The sequence below is a fragment of the Bos taurus genome, chromosome 15, assembly GCF_002263795.3.
Source record: "Bos taurus isolate L1 Dominette 01449 registration number 42190680 breed Hereford chromosome 15, ARS-UCD2.0, whole genome shotgun sequence".
NCBI classification, from domain to species: Eukaryota; Metazoa; Chordata; class Mammalia; order Artiodactyla; family Bovidae; genus Bos; species Bos taurus.
In genome coordinates this window covers 80,580,148-80,601,723 of record NC_037342.1, presented here as the reverse complement: position 1 = coordinate 80,601,723, position 21,576 = coordinate 80,580,148, and the positions used below count along the sequence as shown (strand labels likewise).

The 21,576-nt window shown below is 51.9% G+C and overlaps 2 protein-coding genes across 8 annotated transcripts; both read left to right on the top strand.

Moving 5' to 3' along the window:
- Nucleotides 1-634: 634 nt before the first annotated feature.
- Nucleotides 635-4,664, top strand: LOC781990 (proteoglycan 3-like). 3 transcript variants are annotated; one of them, XM_024975559.2, is made up of 7 exons: nucleotides 635-702; nucleotides 832-854; nucleotides 1,068-1,201; nucleotides 1,634-1,926; nucleotides 2,407-2,538; nucleotides 3,636-3,747; nucleotides 4,502-4,664. In XM_024975559.2, the coding sequence occupies exons 3-7, from the start codon at nucleotides 1,141-1,143 to the stop codon at nucleotides 4,558-4,560; spliced, it is 657 nt and encodes a 218-aa protein (XP_024831327.1). In that variant the 5' UTR covers nucleotides 635-702; nucleotides 832-854; nucleotides 1,068-1,140; the 3' UTR covers nucleotides 4,561-4,664. The 3 variants fall into 3 exon arrangements, with proteins under 3 accessions (XP_024831327.1, XP_024831328.1, NP_001077257.1); XM_024975560.2 differs by lacking the exon at nucleotides 832-854; NM_001083788.2 differs by having other exon boundaries at nucleotides 668-1,201.
- A 7,627-nt stretch (nucleotides 4,665-12,291) lies between these two features.
- LOC617374 (proteoglycan 3) lies at nucleotides 12,292-21,061 on the top strand. 5 transcript variants are annotated; one of them, XM_024975545.2, is made up of 7 exons: nucleotides 12,292-12,703; nucleotides 15,908-16,099; nucleotides 17,418-17,554; nucleotides 17,991-18,283; nucleotides 18,765-18,896; nucleotides 20,026-20,137; nucleotides 20,898-21,061. In XM_024975545.2, exons 3-7 carry the CDS (start codon nucleotides 17,494-17,496, stop codon nucleotides 20,954-20,956), a joined length of 657 nt encoding a protein of 218 aa, XP_024831313.1. In that variant the 5' UTR covers nucleotides 12,292-12,703; nucleotides 15,908-16,099; nucleotides 17,418-17,493; the 3' UTR covers nucleotides 20,957-21,061. The 5 variants fall into 5 exon arrangements, with proteins under 5 accessions (XP_024831313.1, XP_024831314.1, XP_005216606.1 ...); XM_005216549.5 differs by lacking the exon at nucleotides 12,292-12,703 and adding an exon at nucleotides 12,722-15,653; XM_024975546.2 differs by lacking the exon at nucleotides 15,908-16,099.
- The last annotated feature ends 515 nt before the right edge of the window (nucleotides 21,062-21,576 follow it).

Genomic DNA, 21,576 nt, shown 5'->3' with positions numbered 1-21,576 from the left:
GGAGAAACAGGAAGAGAGTGAAGAAGGGAAAGAGGGGGAGAGACAGACACAGAGAGGGAGAGAAGGTTTTGAGCCTCAAAGGCTTAGTAATCCCAGCTCCCCCACTTCCCACACAACCTTGGCAAGTCACCTGCCCTCTCTGAATCTCAGTCATTCTTCACATCAGTGAAGTCGGGCTGATCGCACATCCTCGTGGGACCGAGGTGAGGAAGATGAGGATTCCGGGATGTGACACACAGGAAGCGTGCACACATGGCCCAACAAGAGCTCAGGAGGGCCGAGCCTCCCCTTAAGCTCCCCCTCCTGCCCCTGGTCTCCCTGCTCCCTGGGATCCTCCATGGCATTTGCTGGAAAACTGACCCAGGGAAGGCTGCTTCTGGGACTGAGGAGGATTGTACAGACCTCGACCCTTTAGGGGCACTGATAAAAATTCAGTCTGGACAGTAGTCGTGGGGGCTTCTGGAGCCTACTATGGTGTTGGGACATCTATGGCCAAACAGGAGACAGGTCCCTGACGTCCCAACAGAGAGCACGGCCCAAGGGTGGGAGGACTGAGCCAACCTCTTATCAGCCCCACTGTCCAACCCCCGAGCCTGGGGCAATCCTCCTGGCCTCTTCCCATTTCCCCAAAGCCCAGCATAAGGGCAGCTTCTGTGTGCCAACAGCCAGAGGCTGAGAGCGGAGGCTTCAGACTCTCAGGAGGTAAGACTCCCTCGGATTCCCCAGGAGGACAGACCCAGGGCTGGGAAGAACCCGGGCTCTGTATGGGAACCAGCGGGGACTCCGGTCCTGTGCACCTTAATGACCACTGTCCTCCCCCTTCTTCCCCAGTGTGCCTGACTCTGGCCCTGAAGGTGAGTCACCTGTGCCTGCACAAGAGCTGGTCTGAGCTGAGTGCTGGCCCAGGGAGCAGTGACACGCTCTCAGGAAAAGGGACTTGAGCTCACACCCCTTGTTCTTCCCCTGATCCTCCAGCTCAGGGTCTGTTTGCTGGGAGACAAGGAAGCTCTCTACTTTGCCCTTTAATCTACCAGTTGAGCAGAACCTACCTCTCCACTGTGTTCCAGGGACAGTGCAGACACACGGGAAGTCCCCAGGAGGGAACGTGGAGCTGTGTACCTGTCACAAGACTGCAGGAACATGAAAGGCTGCCTGCTCCTGCCCCTTCTGCTGCTGGGGACAGTTTCTGCTGTCTATCTGGGTGAGTGCTCCCCTTCCCTTCTCATCCGTCTTCCTCTCATCTTTCCTGCATTATTTTTTGTTCCGTTAGGTCCAGGGCCACACCCCCTGTTCAGTTGCCCCAGCCCCTCTCTAGTTAGATTTCTCCTGGACCCAGAGCTGTGACCTGAACTTTCCCCCAGGGCTCGTTTGCAAGGAAAAACACCCCCTGTGAAGATGAGGGCTTCTCACATCTCTCACTCCCAAATTACCCGCATGTGGTGTCAGCTGGCATCAGGTTCTCATGCAATTGTGTGTGGTGCGAGAATTCTGGCTCATCCAACCCCCAAGGGATCCTTCCCGTCTTTGGTTCCAGATGGGGTCCCTAGGAAGACTGGATGGAGACATCAGAGCTGTCCATGGTCCTGGAGGAAGGTGGTACCTGGTCTGATGGTGGGATATTTCTTTTTTCCAGAGAAGGATGCCCCCCATCTGGGTGATCTGGAGACACAGGCAGACCTGAGCCAGGATCCTGAAGGCTCAGGGGGGCAGGAAGGAGAGCTGGCCGTGAGTGGTGAGGTGCTTGAGTCGGGAAGAGAGGAGGCCGAGGACACCCACGATGATGAGGGGGCCTCAGACCCAGATGACTTAGATGAGGATGTGCAGTGCCCCAAGGAAGAGGAGACAGTGCAACTTCCGGGCAGTCCTGAGGGCAAGATCCGCCACTACCTGATGTTGCAGACCCCAAGGACGTTTGCAAATGCTCAGGTATATGGCAGCGAGGCTGCTATGGGGGACTAGAGATGGAGAGACAGGATTGGATTCAATGTTCTATTTCTTATTATTTAGACTAGTGGTTCTCTTAGCCTAATATGCATCAGAAAAGAAAGTGAAAGAAAGAAAGTGAAGTTGCTCAGTTGTGTCCGACACTTGCGACCCGATGGACTGTAGCCAACCAGGGTCTTCTGTGCATGGAATTTTCCAGGCAAGAGTACTGGAGTGGGTTGCCATTTCCTTCTGCAGGGCATCTTCCCAACCCAGCAATCAAACCCAAGTCTCCTGCATTGCAGGCGGATTGTTTACCAGCTGAGCCACCAGGGAAGCCCAAAGAAAGGCACAAGAGATGGGATTCAGGGGGAGCAGTAGATACCTGATTTCTGATTTGCAAATGGATGTGGGGATGTCCTGGAGACTCAGCAACTTAACATGAAAACAGTGAATTTTCTCTCCCGCCTGTTCTCTCTGCAGAGAGTCTGCAGGCAGTGCTACCGAGGCAACCTCGCCTCCATACACAACTTTAATGTCAACCGTCTCATCCATCACTTGAGCATAATAACCAACTACGGACAGGTCTGGATCGGAGGCTTCATCAGAGTTCAGGTAAGTGAGGGGCCAGTGTCCAGGGAGAGGAAGCTCTTTCTTTCTGTCCTTTATAAAAAGGTTGGTTTAATACTGGGAAGTCAATCCCGTATCTTTTAAAAGCCCTTTTCCTGTATTCATATTTGTTTGCACACGGGCTTTCTCTATTTGTGGCTGTGGCACCCTCTGGCTGTGGGGCATGGGTTTCTTATTGAGGTGGCTTTGCTTTTTGGGGCACACAGAATTGAGAGCCCCACTCGGCAGTGGGAGCGCAAGTGGGTGCTCTGCGGCACGTGGGGTCTTCCAGGACCAGGGATCAAACCCACGGCCCCTGCAAGGGCAGGCAGCTTCTTCACCACTGGACCACCAGGGAAGGCCCGGGGCGGGGGTGTTTCTGAGCGCCTCAAGGCACCAACTGCCCCCATCGAGCTTCATTCTGGCCCAGGAAGCTGGCTTGTGCTGACGTAGCAGACGTGATGACTGAGCGCTTCTCTTCCTCACCCGTGTTCAGTGGCTTCACGCTTGCAGCTTGAAATCTGCCCTGGTGGGTGCGTTTGCACAGAGAAATGGACAGTTATCATAAACAGGGTTCTTTCTTTCGTCTGCCTCACACTCTCCACCAGAGCTGGCTGTGAAATGTCTATCAGTCGGTCACTGGAGTCAGGACACAAGAGTTCACACCCAGCTTGGTCCCTTAGTGGCTGAATGCCTGCCTCCATATTTCTGTGTCCTCATCTCTGAGGGGGTCCTTCTCTCAGAGTGACCCTGGGGGCTGTGCCTGAGTAAGTGCTGTCAGTGTGGTCCCGGGACCAGAGTATCAACATCACCCGGTAGCTTGTTGAAATACAGGATCCTGGGCCGCAGCCCAGACGTCCTGGATCAGAATCCACATTTCCACCAGATCGAAGCCTGCTCTGCGTGAGAGCTGGAAGCGATGTTTGCTCTTCCGTGTCACTGCCTGAAAACGCTCAGGGGTGGGTCTGTACGGTGGGGTCGTATCCAGGTGACACAGTGAGAGGAGATTATAGACGTCCAGGAGGGATGCTCAGGGGACTTAGGAGCCCCAGCCCCTGTCTTCCTGGACCTCCGCCCTCTGACCCAGCCTCTCTCTTCTGTAGTTTCGGTGCAGGAGATTTTTCTGGATTGATGGGAGTTACTGGAATTTTGCATACTGGGCTGCAGGACAACCTACATTTGGAACAGGCCACTGTGTGGCCCTGAATACCAGAGGTGAGGGGGCCAGCCGCCTGGGCAAGGTGGGGGTGTGGACCTGCACACACGCCCCTGTGAGCTGCACAGACACTCCTCCCCTCACACAGCCTCCCCCACTGGAGAACCCGGCCCTGTGTGTGAGCAGGGCTGAGGTGCAGGGATCCTCAGAGCCACAGTGAGGGGTCCTGGACAGGCTGGGGGCTCTGTGTCCTCCAGACTCAGCGAGGCTCCTTCGCTTCCTCTGATAGGACGGTGACAAGGAGAGAGTGCGGGACAGACAGGAGGGACACTCGGGAATGGGAGGTGTGGTCGAGGGATACGGGAAAGATGTGGGAACTAGGGCCAGCTGACAGATGATTCCCCAGCTCCCAACTGCACGGCTGCCCGACATGTGGGAGTTAAGAACTGGGGTGAAGACCACACGGGCTGCAGTCAGATGGCCGAGGTCCACATCTGGCTCCATTCACTGCTTGTCTGCTGAGATCAGGGCAGGTTATCACTCCCCGGATCCTCAGTTTCCCCATCTATGAAATGGGAGTGCTGGCAGCCCTGACCTCCTGGGATCACTGTGAGGGTGGAAGGACAGTCCAAAGGAAGCCCTTAGCACACTGCCTCTGCAAGAGAAGAGATCAGTGATTGTGGCTAGCTGGGACATGGGGAGACATACAGCCTCAGCTTGGCTGGCAAAGGTCAGCTGAGAGGTGCCTGGCGGGGCACTGGGGACTCAGGCCACACTCAGGTGAACTGACATCACTGTGCTCTCTGCCTGCAGGGGGTCGCTGGCGACGAGCTCCGTGCAACTGGCCGCTGCCCTTCGTCTGCTCCTTCTAAGCCGGAGGCTGGAGACCCTGCCCTTCACCCCCCTGCCTGCCCAGTCTCACCCCTGCCCCCTGCCCCCCTGCCTCTCCGCTTCATAAAGCCACATTCTCACAGCATCCATTGACTTGTCTCCTCACTGCCCACTTTGGAGGAGTCCTCTGGGTTGGAGAATCCTGGAAGCTCTCATTCTGCCTTTGCTGGGAAAGATTGAGGGCAGGCGGAGAAGTGGGTGACAGAGGATGACATGGTTGGATGGCATCACCGACTCAATGGACATGGGTTTGGGTGGACTCCTGGAGTTGGTGATGGACAGGGAGGCCTGGCGTGCTGCAGTCCATGGGTTCGCAAAGAGTCAGACATGACTGAGCGACTGAATTGAACTGTTGTTCCATGTCCAGTTCTAACTGTTGCTTCCTGACCTGAATTCAGATTTCTCATGAGGCAGGTCAGGCGCTCTGATATTCCCCTCACTTTAAGAATTTCCCAGTTTACTGTGATCCATGCAGTCAAGGCTTTAGCGTAGTCAATGAGGCAGAAGTACATTTTTCTTCTGGAATTCCCTTGCTTTCTCTACGATCCGACGGATGTTGGCAATTTGATCTCTGGCTCCTCTGCCTTTTCTGAGTCCAACTTATGCACTTGGAAGTTCTCAGTTCATGTACTGCTGAAGCCTAGCTTGAAGGATTTTGTGCATTACCTTGCCAGTATATGAAATGAGCGTAATTGTATGGTTTAAATATTCTTTGGCATTGCCTTCCTTTGGGACTGGAATGAAAACTGACCGTTTCTAGTCCTGTGGCCACTGCTGAGTTTTCCAAATTTGCTGGCATATTAAGTGCAACACTTTCACAGCATCATCTTTCAGGATTTGAAATAGCTCAACTGGAATTCTATCACCTCCACTAGCTTTGTTCGTAGTGATGTTTTCTAAGGCCCACTTGACTTCACGTTCCAGGATGTCTGGCTCTAGGTGAGTGATCGCACCATCGTGATTATCTGGGTCATGAAAATCTTTTTTGTACAGTTCTTCTGTGTATTCTTGCCATCTCTTCTGAATATCTTCTGCCTCTGTTAGGTCCATACCATTTCTGTCCTTTATTGTGCCCATCTTTGCATGAAATGTTCCCTTGGTATCTCTAATTTTCTTGAAGAGATCTCTAGTCTTTCCCATTCTGTTTTTTCCCTCTATTTCTTTGCATTGATCGCTTAAGAAGGCTTTCTTATCTCTTCTTGCTATTCTTTGGAACTTTGCATTCAGATGTTTATATCTTTGCTTTTCTCCTTTGCTTTTCGCTTCTCTTCTTTTCACAGCTATTTGTAAGGCCTCCCCAGACAGCCATTTTGCTTTTTTGCATTTCTTTTCCACAGGGATGGTCTTGATCCCTGTCTCCTGTACAATGTCACAAACCTCATTCCATAGTTCATCAGGCACTCTATCTATCAGATCTAGGCCCTTAAATCTATTTCTCACTTCCACTGTATAATCATAAGGGATTTGATTTAGGTCATACCTGAATGGTCTAGGGGTTTTCCCTACTTTCTTAAATTTAAGTCTGAATTTGGCAATAAGGAGTTCATGATCTGAGCCACAGTCAGCTCCTGGTCTTGTTTTTGCTGACTGTATAGAGCTTCTCCATCTTTGGCTGCAAAGAATTTAATCAGTCTGACTTCGGTGTTGACCATCTGGTGATGTCCATGTGTAGAGTCTTCTCTTGTGTTGTTGGAAGAGGGTGTTTGTTATGATCAGTGCATTTTCTTGGCAAAACTCTATTAGTCTTTGCCCTGCTTCATTCTGTACTCCAAGGCCAAATTTGCCTGTTACTCCAGGTGTTTCTTGACTTCTTACTTTTGCATTCCAGTCCCCTATAATGAAAAGGAAATCTGTTTTGGGTGTTAGTTCTAAAAGGTCTTGTAGGTCTTCATAGAACCGTTCAACTTCAGCTTCTTCAGCGTTACTGGTTGGGGCATAGACTTGGATTACTGTGATATTGAATGGTTTGCCTTGGAAACGAACAGAGATCATTCTGTCGTTTTTGAGATTGCATCCGAGTACTGCGTTTCGGACTCTTTTGTTGACCATGATGGCTACTCCATTTCTTCTAAGGGATTCCTGCCCGCAGTAGTAGATATAATGGTCATCTGAGTTAAATTCACCCATTCCAGTCCATTTTAGTTCCCTGATTCCTAGAATGTCGACATTCACTCTTGCCATCTCTTGTTTAACCACTTCCAATTTGCCTTGATTCATGGACCTGACATTCCAGGTTCCTATGCAATATTGCTCTTTACAGCATCGGACCTTGCTTCTATCACCAGTCACATCCACAGCTGGGTATTCTTTTTGCTTTGGCTCCATCCCTTCATTCTTTCTGGAGTTATTTCTCCACTGATCTCCAGTAGCATATTGGGCACCTACTGACCTGGGGAGTTCCTCTTTCAGTATCCTATTATTTTGCCTTTTCATACTGTTCATGGGGTTCTCAAGGCAAGAATACTGAAGTGGTTTGCCATTCCCTTCTCCAGCAGACCACATTCTGTCAGATCTCTCCACCATGACCCGCCCATCTTGGGTTGACCCACGGGCATGGCTTAGTTTCACTGAGTTAGACAAGGCAGTGATTTTGGAGCCCCCCCCAAATAAAGTCTGTCACTGTTTCCCCATCTATTTGCCATGACGTGATGGGACCAGATGCCATGATCTTCATTTTCTGAATGTTGAGCTTTAAGCCAACTTTTTCACTCTCCTCTTTCACTTTCATCAAGAGGCTATTTAGTTCTTCTTCGCTTTCTGCCATAAAGGTGGTGTCAACTCATATCTGAGATTATTGATATTTCTCCCGGCAATCTTGATTCCAGCTTGTGTTTCTTCCAGCCCAGCGTTTCTCGTGATGTACTCTGCATATAAGTTAAGTAAGCAGGGTGACAATATACAGCCTTGACGTACTCCTTTTCCTATTTGGAACACGTCTGTTTTTCCATGTCCAGTTCTAACTGTTGCTTCCTGACCTGCATACAGATTTCTCAAGAGGCAGATCAGGTGGTCTGGTATTCCCATCTCTTTCAGAATTTTCCATAGTTTATTGTGGTCCACACAGCCAAAGGCTTTGGCATAGTCAATAAAGCAGAAGTAGATGTTTTTCTGGAACTCTCTTGCTTTTTTGATGATCCAGAGGATGTTGGCAATGTGATCTCTGGTTCCTCTGCCTTTTCTAGATCCAGCTTGAACATTTGGAAGTTCATGGTTCTTGGAGAATTTTGAGCATTACTTTACTAGCGTGTGACATGAGTGCAATTGTGCGGTAGTTTGAGCATTCTTTGGCATTGCCTTTCTTTGGGATTGGAATGAAAACTGACCTTTTCTGGTCCTGTGGCCCCTGCTGAGTTTTCCAAACTTGCTGGAATATTGAGTGAAGCACTTTCCCAGCATCATTTTTTAGGATTTTTAAGAGCTCAACTGGAATTCTATCACCTCCACTAGCTTTGTTCGTAGTGATGTTTTCTAAGGCCCACTTGACTTCACATTCCAGGATGTCTGGCTCTAGGTCAGTGATCATACTATCGTCATTATCTGGGTCATGATGATCTTTTTTGTACAGTTCTTCTGTGTATTCTTGCCACCTCTTCTTAACATCTTCTGCCTCTGTTAGGTCCATACGGTTTCTGTCCTTTATCGAGCCCATCTTTGCATGAAATGTTCCCTCGGTATCTCCAATTTTCTTGAAGAGATCTCTAGTCTTTCCCATTCTGTTGTTTTCCTCTATTTCTTTGCAATGATCACTGAGGAAAGCCTTCTTAGCTCTAGTTGCTATTCACTGGAACTCTGCATTCAAATAAGTATATCTTTCCTTTTCTCCTTTGCTTTTCACTTCCCTTCTTTTCATAGCTATTTGTAAGGCTTCCTCAGACAGACATTTTGCCTTTTTGCATTTCTTTTTCTTGGAGATGGTCTTGATCCCTGTCTCCTGTACAATGTCACGAACCTCCGTCCATAGTTCTTCAGGCACTCTATTTATCAGATCCAATCCCTTGATTCTATTTCCCACTTCCACTGTATAATCGTTAGGGATTTGATTTAGGTCATACCTGAATGGTGTAGTGATTTTCCCTACTTTCTTCAATTTAAATCTGAATTTGGCAATAAGGAGTTCATGAACTGAACCACAGTCAGCTCCCAGTCTTGTTTTTGCTGAGTGTACAGAGCTTCTCCATCTTTGGCTGCAAAGAACATAGTTTTTGGCAAAACTCTATTAGCCTTTGTTCTGCTTCATTCTGTACTCCAAGGCCAAATTTGCCTGTTACTCCAGGTGTTTCTTGACTTCTTACTTTTGCATTCCAGTCGCCTATAATGAAAACGACATCTGTTTTGGGTGTTAGTTCTAGAAGGTCTTGAAGGTGTTCATAGAACCATTCAACTTCAGCTTCTTCAGCATTACTGATCGGGACATAGACTTGGATTACCGTGATATTGAATGGTTTGACTTGGAAAGGAACAGAGATCATTCTGTCGTTTTTGAGATTGCATCCAAGTACTGCATTTGGGACTCTTTTGTTGACTATGATGGCTACTCCATTTCTTCTAATGGATTCTCGCCCACAGTAGTAGATATAATGGTCATCTGAGTTAAATTCACCCATTCCAGTCCATTTTAGTTCACTGATTCCTAAAATGTCAATGTTCACTCTTGCCATCTTCTGTTTGACCACTTCCAATTTGCCTTGATTCATGGACCTAACATTCCAGGTTCCTATGCAATATTGCTCTTTATAGCATCAGACCTTCCTTCCATCAGCAGTCACATCTGCCACTGGTAGCACCTGCAAAGCACATGCCCAGTAATGGGGTGTCCTATGGAAACAATATGTGGGCCCCTTCCTCTCTCTCTAAGAAGGCCCCATGGACCCCACACTACAGTCTCCTTCAGAGTGATAACTTCTAGTCCTTTTTATGGAACACAGTAGGGTGGGGAGACATGATCTTTACAAGGCAGAAAGCTCTTGGGTGGGGCTAAGCAGAGAAGATCAGTGTCTGGAAGGAAAAGAAATCCATTTCAGGAAAGCACTTTTATTGCTGGGGGTGGGAGGGCCCAGGTGGAGGCTGCCCAGATGATCCACCTCAGTAGAAAGAGTGGAACAGGGGGCTGAGCCTCAGTGAGTGACTGCAGGGTGTCCTGTGAAGACACAGCAGGAAGGGCTCTCAGCCTCTTGTTCCCCTGACTCAGCCCCAGGAGGGTCTTTCCCTCCCCACCCCACACCGAGGTGGAGATGAGTCTAGAGACCCAGGAGGCCCCTCTCCGGAGGTCTGGCTCTTCCTAGCCCCTCCCCTCTAGGCTTGCTGTCGGTCACCCCTCTCCCACCTCCCCTCAGGTGCCCAGGGTCACACATGTAGCCGCTGCCCCAGGGATGGCCGGCTGCCCGGGACGCAAATTCCAGGCACTGATGGCAAGCTAGTGAAGGGTATCCAGTGACCCCTGAGGAGGCGAGAGGGAAGGAGAGGGGCTGCGGCTTGGGAAGGGAAGCAGGTAGGCAGCACTGGCCTGTCCGTGCCTGCTGCTGCTGCTGCCTGCCCGGCATCCCCCTTAAAGGGGGGCTGGACCATGCTGGACACCGGCTGGCCAGCTGAAATGGAGACCCATATCGATGGTCACCCTCACATTCTCTGTGTCCCAGGGACATATGCATCCCTCTGGCTCTAACAAGAGGAAGGCAGGCGTGGCCACCCCATCCTACGGATGAGGAGTCAGGCTCGTCTTCCTGCCCAGGTTGGACAGTCGGAGACCGAGCGGGACTTCCACACACATATCCTGATCCTAAATGTTTGGCAGGACTTCCCTGGTCCCGTCTCCGGTCTTCAAGTTGGACTCTCAACGCACTGTACTTGCATCTCCATGTCTGAGGGCATTTTCTCCCACAAACGGCTATTGCCTTAGTGTGCCTGGATAGTAACAAGTCCCTGGGAACAGTCCACAGCTCCCAGGAGTGAGTGTGTGAGAATTGCAGTCCTTTGCCCCCTCGAGTGGAATAATTCTGGGGCGTGTATTGGGCACCACTTCCCAGGGTTTCCCAGCAGGATCAACTTGCAGTTATCCACTGAGGAAGCTGGCTTTATCACACACAGTGTATTGGCTGCCTTCTCTTCCCCGTGTGAACCCTCCTCTGAGTTCCAGCACCTCCCAAATACTCTACTTGCTCAAATTCTTTCAGGGTCTGTATCTGGGGACTTAGCATAAGTCAAACTGCTATTAAAATATGTACAACTCTGTGTGAGGTCTCAGAATATGATAAGACACAGCTTCAGGAACATAAGGATGATTGCCATACAAGCACCAAGTGAAATTTGCTCAGTTGTGTTCAACTATTTTCGAGCCTATGGACTGAAGCCTGCCAGGCTCTTCTGTCCATAGAATTCTCCAGGCAAGAATACTGGAGCGGGTTGTCATTCTTTCTCCAGGGAACACAAAAGAATCTGCTATTTGTTTCTGCTTATTGTGCATCTGTAAAGCACCCCAGCCGTTGCGAGTGCAGGCACGTGTGCTAAGGCACTTCCGTCATACCCAACTCTCTGTGACCCCATGGACTGCAGCTGGTCAGGCTCCTCCATCCATGGGATTCTCTAGGCAGGAATGCTGGTCTGGGTTGACGTGCGCTCCTCCAGGGGATCTTCCCAACCCAGTGATTGAACTCATGTCTCTTACGTCACCTGCCTTTTCAGGTGGCTTAGTTACCACTCGTGCTCCCTGGGAAGCCCCTAGCTGTGGCAGGCACCTTCGAGGATGGCCTTGTGTGATCAGTAACTATTGTCCCTTCGACAGAACCAGGCTTAGAGAAGTGGTGACCTGGTTTGTGCCCCAGGCTGACCATCGGAATGTGACCCATGGAGGGATGCAAGGATCTCCAGAGTGTGGCCTTTCAGTCAGCAGGATTTCATGGCTGGAAGTGTTGGCTGCTTCCTGGACATGATCACATGGGATACACATGGAGGGGAGGCAGGAGACCGTGCACTACCTTTTAAAAGAGTCATTTGCGTGTGGCTGTGCTGGTCTTCATCACTGCGCGCAGGCTCTCTCTGGTTGCAACAGTGAGGACTACCCTCTAGTTGCAGCTCAGGGCTCAGTTGCCCCGCGACACCTGGCATCTTCCCAGACCAGGGACTGGACCAGTGTCCCTTGCCTTGCAAGGTGGACTCGTAACCACTGGACCATCAGGGAAGCCCCGAGTCCTCTACTCTTGTGTTCCCCTTGGGGCACAGGATTCCAACCTCGCTGGAGCCGAGGGAGTCCCAGTCCGAGGTGAGGAAGGAGGGCGTCCTGAACCCTCTGCTGGGGGTGCGGTGAGAAAGTAAGGCGTCTATGCCGTGAAGCCCTTTTCTCCAGAATTGCTGAAATTCACAGAAGTATAGAAGGTCCAACGGTCTTAGAGGCAAAGGAAAAACCTCACTTAAAAATAATTTCATTTTTTATGTATTTGATTTGGCTGTGTTGGGTCTTCCTTGGAGCTCAAAGGCTTCTCTAGCTGTGGCCCTGAACTGTAGAACTCAGGCGCTCAGGAGCTGTGTCTCACAGGCTCTGTTCGTGGCAGCAAGTGGGATCTAATTCCCTGACCAGGGATGGAACCCCGGCCCCTGATTTGGGAGCTTGGAGTCTCAGCCAATGGATCACCAGTGAAGTCCCACCCCAAGGCCTTAAGCAAATCAAGAACCTTAATGTTTTGAGTGTGGCCCCGATAGGAGAGGCTACTTACGCAAGTTTGCAGAGTGAGGTAAAAAATTAAGAAATCAAACCGAGGTCCACTGTACCTGCTGTTGTCTAGATTTCCATGACGGCGGTTTTCCGACACAACTTACGGGTTCAGCCCTGTGCTGGAGCAGAGCTTTCGCTCCTGTCCTCAGGGACTTTGTGTTCTGCTGTGGGGAGGCGTTGCTTCTCTTTGTTCCAGAATTAATCATAAAGAGCAACAAAGTCCCTCGTTTATGAAGCATTAAATATGTGCTGGGCTCTGACTTTGTGCTCAGGGAGACTTCATCTCGTTCCTCACAAATCTCTTCTGTTGGCGGTGTGTTAGAGGCAGAGGTGTGACTTCTATCTCTGGGGGTTAAATCAACAAGGAGGCATTTGGGCTCCTGGAAAGATCCTGTGTCTTGACGTGGCTCCATCACAGGGTGAGTCTCCTCTGGGACAATTCCCCGCGCAGTCTACGATACAGTGCAGGCGACAGGCCGCATCTTACGCATCCTTAGATACATTTTAAATACAGTAGGAGCGCTGGCCTGATATCCCCACATGTGGGCTTCCTGTCACCCTCCCCTGCAAAACGATGCTAACTAAGCCCTGGGCAGTTCAGCTGGCGTCTTTACAGCAGAGTCCCTGGAGTTCCTTACATCATCCTGAACACAGAGCGGGCCCTCAGCTGCCGCGAGCTGAGTGTGAGGAACAGTGTGAGGAACTCCGCCTGTGGCAAAGGTCATGAGGAAGAAGGCTCAGCATACACAAAGGCGGGATCGAGCCTCAGGAGTCCCCCTGGAAATTCTCAAGCACCCACCCCCAAAACCAGAGTCTGCCTACTTTACTGCTTTGTGCTCTCACCTACACCTCTGACTTTACAGGGGGCTGTCCCCCACCACCTCTCTCTGAAAAAGAGTTAACTTACAGCTCCAGTTGGTAATGTTCCTGGGCGTGACAAGAGTGTTTCAACCTACAGACTCCTTTGGAAGTCCTCTAGCCTGCCTGAACAGGTTCTTCCGGCCACATTTGATTGTTCACAGCCTCCCAACCATGAGAGGCATGAGATGTTCTAAACTATCTAAATACAGATTCCTTTGAGCAGTGAAAAGATTGATTAGAAATTGTATTGGTGAAGGGTTTTTCACTTGTTGGGCCAATGTTTGCTGCTAAGTTTCCATATGCCTTACCTACTGTGTCCCTGGGAGTGTATTGATTAATATAATTAGTGTAAAGGAATGTAAGGAGGAGCTTTAATGTTTGAAACCTTGGACCCTTGAGTTAATTCTCTTCTTGTTATAGCCCACCACACCTTTGCCCTATAGGAATGCAACTTTATCTAATGCTTTCAGAGGGTGGCGCCTGACTTTAGAATAATCACCTTTTGAGAAAAATAAGTTTTCTGAAGAAAGGGTCATAAAATGTTAACAGGCTTCCTGGCCAGAACATGATGTAAATCACCTAAACTTTTGCATATGATAAGTTTGAAAGCCTGGCTTCGATTAGGATCAAGGACTGCTGTCCTTGCATGACTCTACCCCTTCCCCCATTATCCTCTATGTACAACTTAAGGTATAAAAACTACTTTGGAATATAAAGTGCGGGCCTTGTTCACCGAAGCTTGGTCTCCCCATGTCGTTCTTTCTCTCGCCTTCTGGCTGAATTCCCATCTGGACCGTGGAGGCTCGTCAAGCCTACTAATTGTGCCTGGGCTTCTAAGATCTGACCAGGGAGGCCTTAGTGTCTCCTCTCCTTCGGGAGAACGGGAGGACGCCTGCGGCCTATGTAGGTGATGAAATTCCTTGTCTTGGAACTTTATTAGCTTTCCATGTAAACCAAGTTATTCAGCCTCTTTTCTCCGCTGAATTTTCCTACTGAGCCTTCCTTATTCTATTACTCTTCATATCTCTAATTAATATTTAATTAAAGCTATTGTATCCAGTTCGCTGACCCCGTCCCTGCTTCGAATTCCCTGGATCCACTGGGGCTGGACCCCAGCACTCAGCCAACTCTCGGTGCGTAGTAGTTGACCAGGGGGACAGTTGGGTCCTGGTTTCCTTACAAAGGCTACCCCGAGCCCACATGCCTGGCACTGTCCTCGGAGCGTTACTGGAGCGGATCTCGTTAGAGGTAGGCGCTGTCATCAGCCTTGGTTTGTGGATGGGAATATTGAGACCCGAGTGGCTGACTCTGGAGTGGCGATTGCATTTTACAACACAGCACACTGCCCTCTGCGAGACGTGGGGCTGACGGACCTCACACAAGGGGCAGAGCTGAAACCCCTACGAACAGAGATGCCGCGGTAAGCTCCAGAGGTGGGGTTTCCCGGATGCTGAAAAGGTAGGTGCCATTACCTAATGGGTAACAGTTGAGCGAATCAAAGACAGCAAGGTCATGGGAGTCACTCACTAGGCTCAGACATGCGTCTTCGACCTCGCCATGTGGCCTTGGGCAAGTCACTTCCCCTCTCTGATGGATCTGTCGACTAGAACGGCGGTGCCTAAGGCCCTCAGGTGAACGTAAAGACTAAGAGGGTAGGATAAGGATACAAAAGCCTTACTGAAGCACAGCGTTGGGATGGTGTGGAGCTCCAGAAATGTTATGTCCAGACTTCCAGCCCCATGGTTAAGACTCTGAGCTTCCCCTGCAGGGCGTGTGGGACCGATCCTTGGTTGGGGAAGTAAGACTCTGCCTGCCTCGTGGCAAGGCCTAGAGAGCTGTTTCCAGTTTCACACTGGGCCACATCATCATGATGTCGAGGGGGCCCCTGAAGTCACTGGGATGTCTTTGCCCAGGGTCAGCCTAGGGGAGAGGCCGGAGAGAGGGATGGGATTCCAGGGACAGGAGGCCAAGGGTAGGCAGGCGGATAAGGAGCCGGAAGGCCTGTCTCTGACTTGTCGTGTGGTCTTGGGCAACTTATTTCAGCTCTCTGAGAGGCTGTTTCCTAATGTGTGAAACAGGGACGTTTACATGAAACAGCGCTTGAAAAGCATATCATGGCGTTGGTTTGCAACACCAGCCGATGTTATTGGTCATCCCAACTGCTGTGTGGAATGGTGTCCCTGGCCTGGGCCCAGGACTGGGAGAATAATGGAGGAGTGCCTAGGCCTCCACTCCTCCTCCAAGGGAAGTCTCCAGCTTGAAATCTGAAGACCAGGTTTTCCCTCTCTGGAATTGACCAATTCCCCCAAGCCCCAAGTCAGGTAGATAAGCTGAGGGTCAGGTCCGTTGGCCCCGGGAGATAACGGCTGAGACCGTTACTCTGTAATCAGCCCAGAAGTGGCCTCTCAGACACTTCTTCATTTGCAGGGCCCCGGGGAGAGCAGAGGCCAGGCAAGAAAGCCTAGGTGACCTGTCACTGGTGCCCTGAGCGCTGGGCTGGAATCCAAGGTACAAAAATACTGCCCAGCTAGGCTACCCCAGAGTGGAGGCAACACCCTGACAGGTCCATGGGCTCTGGGCCATGATGTCCGGCAAAATCAAGCCCCAGCCCTTGCTGGCCTCTCCTTGGATTGCAGTGAATGTGGCTGGAACTTGACTGATGAATACTTGACGTTTGTTCATCACGGTTCTTTTGCAGTGATTCTGACTTTTAAGAAAGATTGCATGAAATGTTTACTTATCATGACTACTGAATTCTTTAGTGTCCCCTTGAACTCTGCAACTGAGCTGAGTGCCTCATTTGCTGCCTCTTGTGCCGACCGTGGGGGCTGGTGGATTGGAAGGGAAGCGTGGCCCACAGAGAATGGGAAGACTCAGTACGAAGGTCTCCACTCCAGCTGTTGCTTCCTTATGAGAAGATCTGCCTCTAGGCTGGACAACAAGGCCTGAACTAGGTCAGTGAACTTGAGAGAGGCAGTTTTGCTTTCTTGAGGACATTTGGAAATGTGTGGAGACATATCAGAGTGACTTAACGGTGCTGAACTTTCTACAAAACATAGGAGAACCCCTCCACCGACCCCCATCAAAGAATGATTTGACTCCCAACAATAATTGTGCAAAGGCTGAGAGCCTTGATCGAGAGCCAGGGTATAAAGGAAAGAGCATGCGTTTTTCATCTTAAAGATGAGAAAGAGATGGAGAGAGAGGAGAGGGAGAAACAGGAAGAGAGTGAAGAAGGGAAAGAGGGGGAGAGACAGACACAGAGAGGGAGAGAAGGTTTTGAGCCTCAAAGGCTTAGTAATCCCAGCTCCCCCACTTTCCACACAACCTTGGCAAGTCCCCTGCCCTCTCTGAATCTCACTCTTCACATCAGTGAAGTTGGGCTGATCGCACGTCCTCGTGGGACCGAGGTGAGGAAGGTGAGGATCCAGGGATGTGACACACAGGAAGCGTGCACACACGGCCTAACAAGAGCTCAGGAGGGCCGAGCCTCCCTTACCTCCCCCTCCTCCCCCTGGTCTCCCTGCCCCCGGATCCTCCATGGCATTTGCTGGAAAACTGACCCAGGGAAGGCTGCTTCTGGGACTGAGGAGGATTGTACAGACCTGCACCCTTTAGGGGCACTGATAAAAATTCAGTCTGGACAGTAGTCACGGGGGCTTCTGGAGCCTACTAGGGTGTTGGGACATCTATGGCCAAACAGGAGGCAGGTCCCTGACGTCCCAACAGAGTGCAGGGCCCAAGGGTGGGAGGACTGAGCCAACCTCTTATCAGCCCCACTGTCCAACCCCCGAGCCTGGGGCAATCCTCCTGGCCTCTTCCCACTTCCCCAAACCCTGGTATAAGGGCAGCTTCTGTGTGCCAACAGCCAGAGGCTGAGAGCAGAGGCTTCAGACTCTCAGGAGGTAAGACTCCCTCGGCTTCCCCGGGAGGACAGGTCCAGGCCTGGGAAGAACCCAGGCTTTATATGGGAACCAGCGGGGACTCCGGTCCTGTGCACCTTAATGACCCCTGTCCTCCCCCTTCTTCCCCAGTGTGTCTGACTCTGGCCCTGAAGGTGAGCACGCTTGTTCTTGCAGGAATGCTGGTCTGAGCTGAGCTCTGTCCCAGGGAGCAGTGATGTTCTCTCAGGAAAAGGGACTTGGGCTGACAACCCCCTGTTCTTCCCCTGATCCTCCAGCTCGGGGTCTGTTCGCTGGGAGACAAGGAAGCTCTCTACTTTGCCCTTTAATCTACCAGTTGAGCAGACCCTGCCTCTCCACTGTGTTCCAGGGGCCGTGCAGACACAAGGGAAGACCTCAGGAGGGATCGTGGAGCTGTGTGTCTGTCATAAGACGACTGTAGGAACATGAAAGGCTGCCTGCTCCTGCTCCTTCTGCTGCTGGGGACAGTTTCTGCTCTCTATCTGGGTGAGTGCTCCCCTTCCCTTCTCATCCATCTTCCGCTCATCTTTCTTGCATCATTTTTTGTTCTGGTAGGTCCAGGGCCACAGCCCACTGTTCAGTTGCCCCAGCCCCTCTCTAGTTAGATTTCTCCTGGACCCAGAGCTGTGACCTGAACATTCCCCCAGGGCTCCTTTCCAAGGAAAAACACCCCTCTGTGAAGATGAGGGCTTCTCACATCTCTCACTCCCAAATTACCCACACGTGGTGTCAGCTGGGATCAGGTTCTCATGCAACTGTGTGTGTGATGCAAGAATTCTGGCTCATCCAACCCCCAAGGGATCCTTCCCGTCTTTGGTTCCAGATGGCATCCGTAGTAAGACTGGGTGGAGCTATCAGAGCTGTCCGTGGTCCTGGAGGAAGGTGGTACCTGGTCTGATGCTGGGGTATTTCTTTTTTCCAGAGAAGGATGTCCCCCATCTGGGTGATCTGGAGACACAGGCAGACCTGAGCCAGGACTCTGAAGGCTCAGGGGGGCAGGAAGGAGAGCTGGCCCTGAGTGGTGAGGTGCTTGAGTCGGGAAGAGAGGAAGCCGTGGACACCCACGATGATGAGGGGGCCTCAGACCCAGATGACTTAGATGAGGACGTGCAGTGCCCCAAGGAAGAGGAGACAGTGCAACTTCTGGGCAGTCCTGAGTGCAAGAGCTGCCGCTACAGGCTGGTGGGGACCCCAAGGCGGTTTAGGAAAGCTCAGGTATATGGCAGCGAGGCTGCTACGGGGGACCTGGGATGGAGAGACGGGATTGGATTCAATGTTCTGTTTCTTGTTATTTAGACTAGTGGTTCTCTTAGCCTAATATGCATCAGAAAAGAAAGTGAAAGAAAGAAAGTAAAGTTGCTCAGTTGTGTCCGACACTTGCGACCCGATGGACTGTAGCCAACCAGGGTCTTCTGTGCATGGAATTTTCCAGGCAAGAGTACTGGAGTGGGTTGCCATTTCCTTCTGCAGGGGATCTTCCCAACCCAGGGATCAAACCCCAGTCTCCCGCATTGCAGGCGGATTGTTTACCAGCTGAGCCGCCAGGGAAGCCCAAAGAAAGGCACAAGAGATGGGATTCAGGGGGAGCAGTAGATATCTGATTTCTGATTTGCAAATGGATGTGGGGTCTGTCCTGGAGACTCAGGAACTTAACATGAAAACAGTGAATTTTCTCTCCCGCCTGTTCTCTCTGCAGAGAGTCTGCAGGAAGTGCTACCGAGGCAACCTCGCCTCCATCCACAACTTTAATGTCAACCTTATCATCCATCGCTTGAGCACAACGACCAACTACGGACAGGTCTGGATCGGAGGCTTCATCAGAGGTCGGGTAAGTGAGGGGCCCGTGTCCAGGGAGAGGAAGCTCTTTCTTTCTGTCCTTTATAAAAAGGTTGGTTTAATACTGGGAAGTCAATCCCCTATCTTTTAAAAGCCTTTTTCTTGTATTCATATTTGCCCACACACGGGCTTTCTCTAGGTGTGGTTGGGGCACCCTCTGGCTGTGGGGCATGGGTTTCTTATTGAGGTGGCTTTGCTTGTTGGGGCGCACAGAATCGAGAGCCCCACTCAGCAGTGGGAGCACAAGTGGGTGCTCTGCGGCACGTGGGGTCTTCCAGAACCAGGGATCGAACCCACGGCCCCTGCAAGGGCAGGCAGCTTCTTCACCACTGGACCACCAGGGAAGGCCCGGGGCTCGGGCGTTTCTGAGTGCCTCAAGGCACCACCTGCCCCACCGAGCCTCATCCTGGCCCCGGAAGCCGGCTTGTGCTGACGTAGGAGACGTGATGACTGAGCGCTTCTCCTCTTCACCCGTGTTCAGTGGCTTCACGCTTGCAGCTTGAAATCTGCCCTGGTGGGTGCGTTTGCACAGAGAAATGGACAGTTATCATAAACAGGGTTCTTTCTTTCGTCTGCCTCACACTCTCCACCAGAGCTGGCTGTGAAATGTCTACCAGTCTGTCACTGGAGTCAGGAGACAAGAGTTCACACCCAGCTTGGTCCCTTAGTGGCTGAATGCCTGCCTCCGTATTTCGGTGTCTTCATCTCTGAGGGGGTCCTTCTCTCAGAGTGACCCTGGGGGCGGTGCCTGAGTAAGTGCTCTCAGCTGTGGTCCCGGGACCAGAGTATCAGCATCACCCGGTAGCTTGTTGAAATACAGGATCCTGGGCCGCACCCCAGACGTCCTGGATCAGAATCCACATTTCCACCAGATCGCCAGGAGATGTGTCTGCTCAGTGAAGTTTGAGAAGCCTGCTCTGCGTGAGAGCTGGAAGCGATGTTTTCTCTTCCGTGTCATTACCTGTAAACCGTTGGGGGTGGGTCTGTACGGTGGGGTCCTATCCAGGTGACACAGTGAGAGGAGATTATAGACGTCCAGGAGGGATGCTCAGGGGACTTAGGAGCCCCAGCACCTGTCTTCCTGGACCTCCGCCCTCTGACCCAGCCTCTCTCTTCTGTAGTTACGGTGCAGGAGATTTTTCTGGACTGATGGGAGTTACTGGAATTTTGCATTCTGGGCTGCAGGACAACCTAGGTTTGGGAGAGGCCGTTGTGTGGCCCTGTGCACCAGAGGTGAGGGGGCCAGGCGCCTGGGCAAGGTGGTGGTGGGGGGGTGGACCCACACACACGCCCCTGTGAGCTGCACAGACACGCCTCCCCTCACACAGCCTCCCCCACTGGAGAACCCCGCCCTGTGTGTGAGCCGCGCTGAGGTGCAGGGATCTTCAGAGCCACAGTGAGGGGTCCTGGATGGGCTGGGGGCTCTGTGTCCTCCAGACTCAGCGAGGCTCCCTCCCTTCCTCTGATGGGTCGGTGGCAAGGAGAGAGTGTGGGACAAACAGGAGGGGCACTCGATAATGTGAAGTGTGGCTGAGGGACACGGGAAACATGTGGGAACTAGGGCCAGCTGACAGATGATTCCCCAGCTCCCAACAGCAGGGCTGCCCGACGTGCGGGAGTTTAGAACAGGGGCGAAGACCACACGGGCTGCTCAGATGGCCGAGGTCCTCAACTGGCTCCATTCACTGCTTGTCTGCTGAGATCAGGGCAGGTTATCACTCCCCCGAGCCTCAGTTTTCCCATCTGTGAAGTGGGAGTGCTGGCAGCCCTGACCTCCTGGCATCACTGTGAGGATGGAAGGACAGTCCATAGGAAGCCCTTAGCACACTGTCTCTGCAAGAGAAGAGATCAGTGATCGTGGCTAGCTGGGACATGGGGAGACACACAGCCCTCGGCTTGGCCGGCAAAGGTCAGCTGAGAGGTGCCTGGCCAGGCACTGGGGGACACAGGCCACACTCAGGTGGACTGACAGCACTGTGCTCTCTGCCTGCAGGGGGTCACTGGCGACGAGCTTCATGCAAAAGGCGGCTGCCCTTCGTCTGCTCCTACTAAGCTGGAGGCGGGAGACCCTGCCCCCCACCCCCTTGCCTGCCCGCTTCACCCTCGGCCCTCTTGCCCCGAAGCCACCCCGGTTCATAAAGCCACGTTCTCACAGCATCTCCTGACTGTTGTCTCTTTGCTGCGCACTTTGGAGGAGTCCTCTGGTTGGAGAATCCTGGAAGCCCTTGTTCTGGTTTTGCGGGCAGGGCAGGGGGACTTTGAGAAGTAACAGCTGGAGTGGGACTCCTGCCGGCGGGGCGGGAGCGGGTGGCACTGGGGGGTTTCTCTGCAGTGGCCCCTGGTGGCAGCAGCGACTGGGCGGGGGTCCTGCTCCTGAAGGCCCCCCCAGGGTCTGGGGGAGGATGCCCCTGTTGAGGAGCCCTATTTGTTTGGATTCAATAAGGCCTGTGGTTTAGGGGCAGAGTGGCGGCTTTCCAAAATGCAGGGGTTGTGTCAGATTTGAGAACTGGGAGGAGCCATGAGGTCATGCCTGGGGCCCCCATATGATGGGGCAAGGAGAAAGGGTCTCTCAGGGCGCCTGGCTCTTCCAGCCCTGAGCTGTTTTCACCTCGGAGACTGGCCGGTTTTCTATTCTCCCACCTGCCTGCTGCTGTTCAGGTGCTCAGTCATGT

Bases quoted from the DNA above. Each gene is read 5' to 3' on its own strand.
- LOC781990 (XM_024975560.2), top strand. From the start codon at position 1,141: ATGAAAGGCTGCCTGCTCCTGCCCCTTCTGCTGCTGGGGACAGTTTCT. The intron at 1,202-1,633 runs GTGAGTGCTCCC...TCTTTTTTCCAG, and splicing joins AGTTTCTGCTGTCTATCTGG to AGAAGGATGCCCCCCATCTG. The intron at 2,539-3,635 runs GTAAGTGAGGGG...TCTCTTCTGTAG, and splicing joins GAGGCTTCATCAGAGTTCAG to TTTCGGTGCAGGAGATTTTT.
- LOC617374 (XM_024975546.2), top strand. From the start codon at position 17,494: ATGAAAGGCTGCCTGCTCCTGCTCCTTCTGCTGCTGGGGACAGTTTCT. The intron at 18,284-18,764 runs GTATATGGCAGC...TTCTCTCTGCAG, and splicing joins GGCGGTTTAGGAAAGCTCAG to AGAGTCTGCAGGAAGTGCTA. The intron at 20,138-20,897 runs GTGAGGGGGCCA...CTCTGCCTGCAG, and splicing joins TGTGGCCCTGTGCACCAGAG to GGGGTCACTGGCGACGAGCT.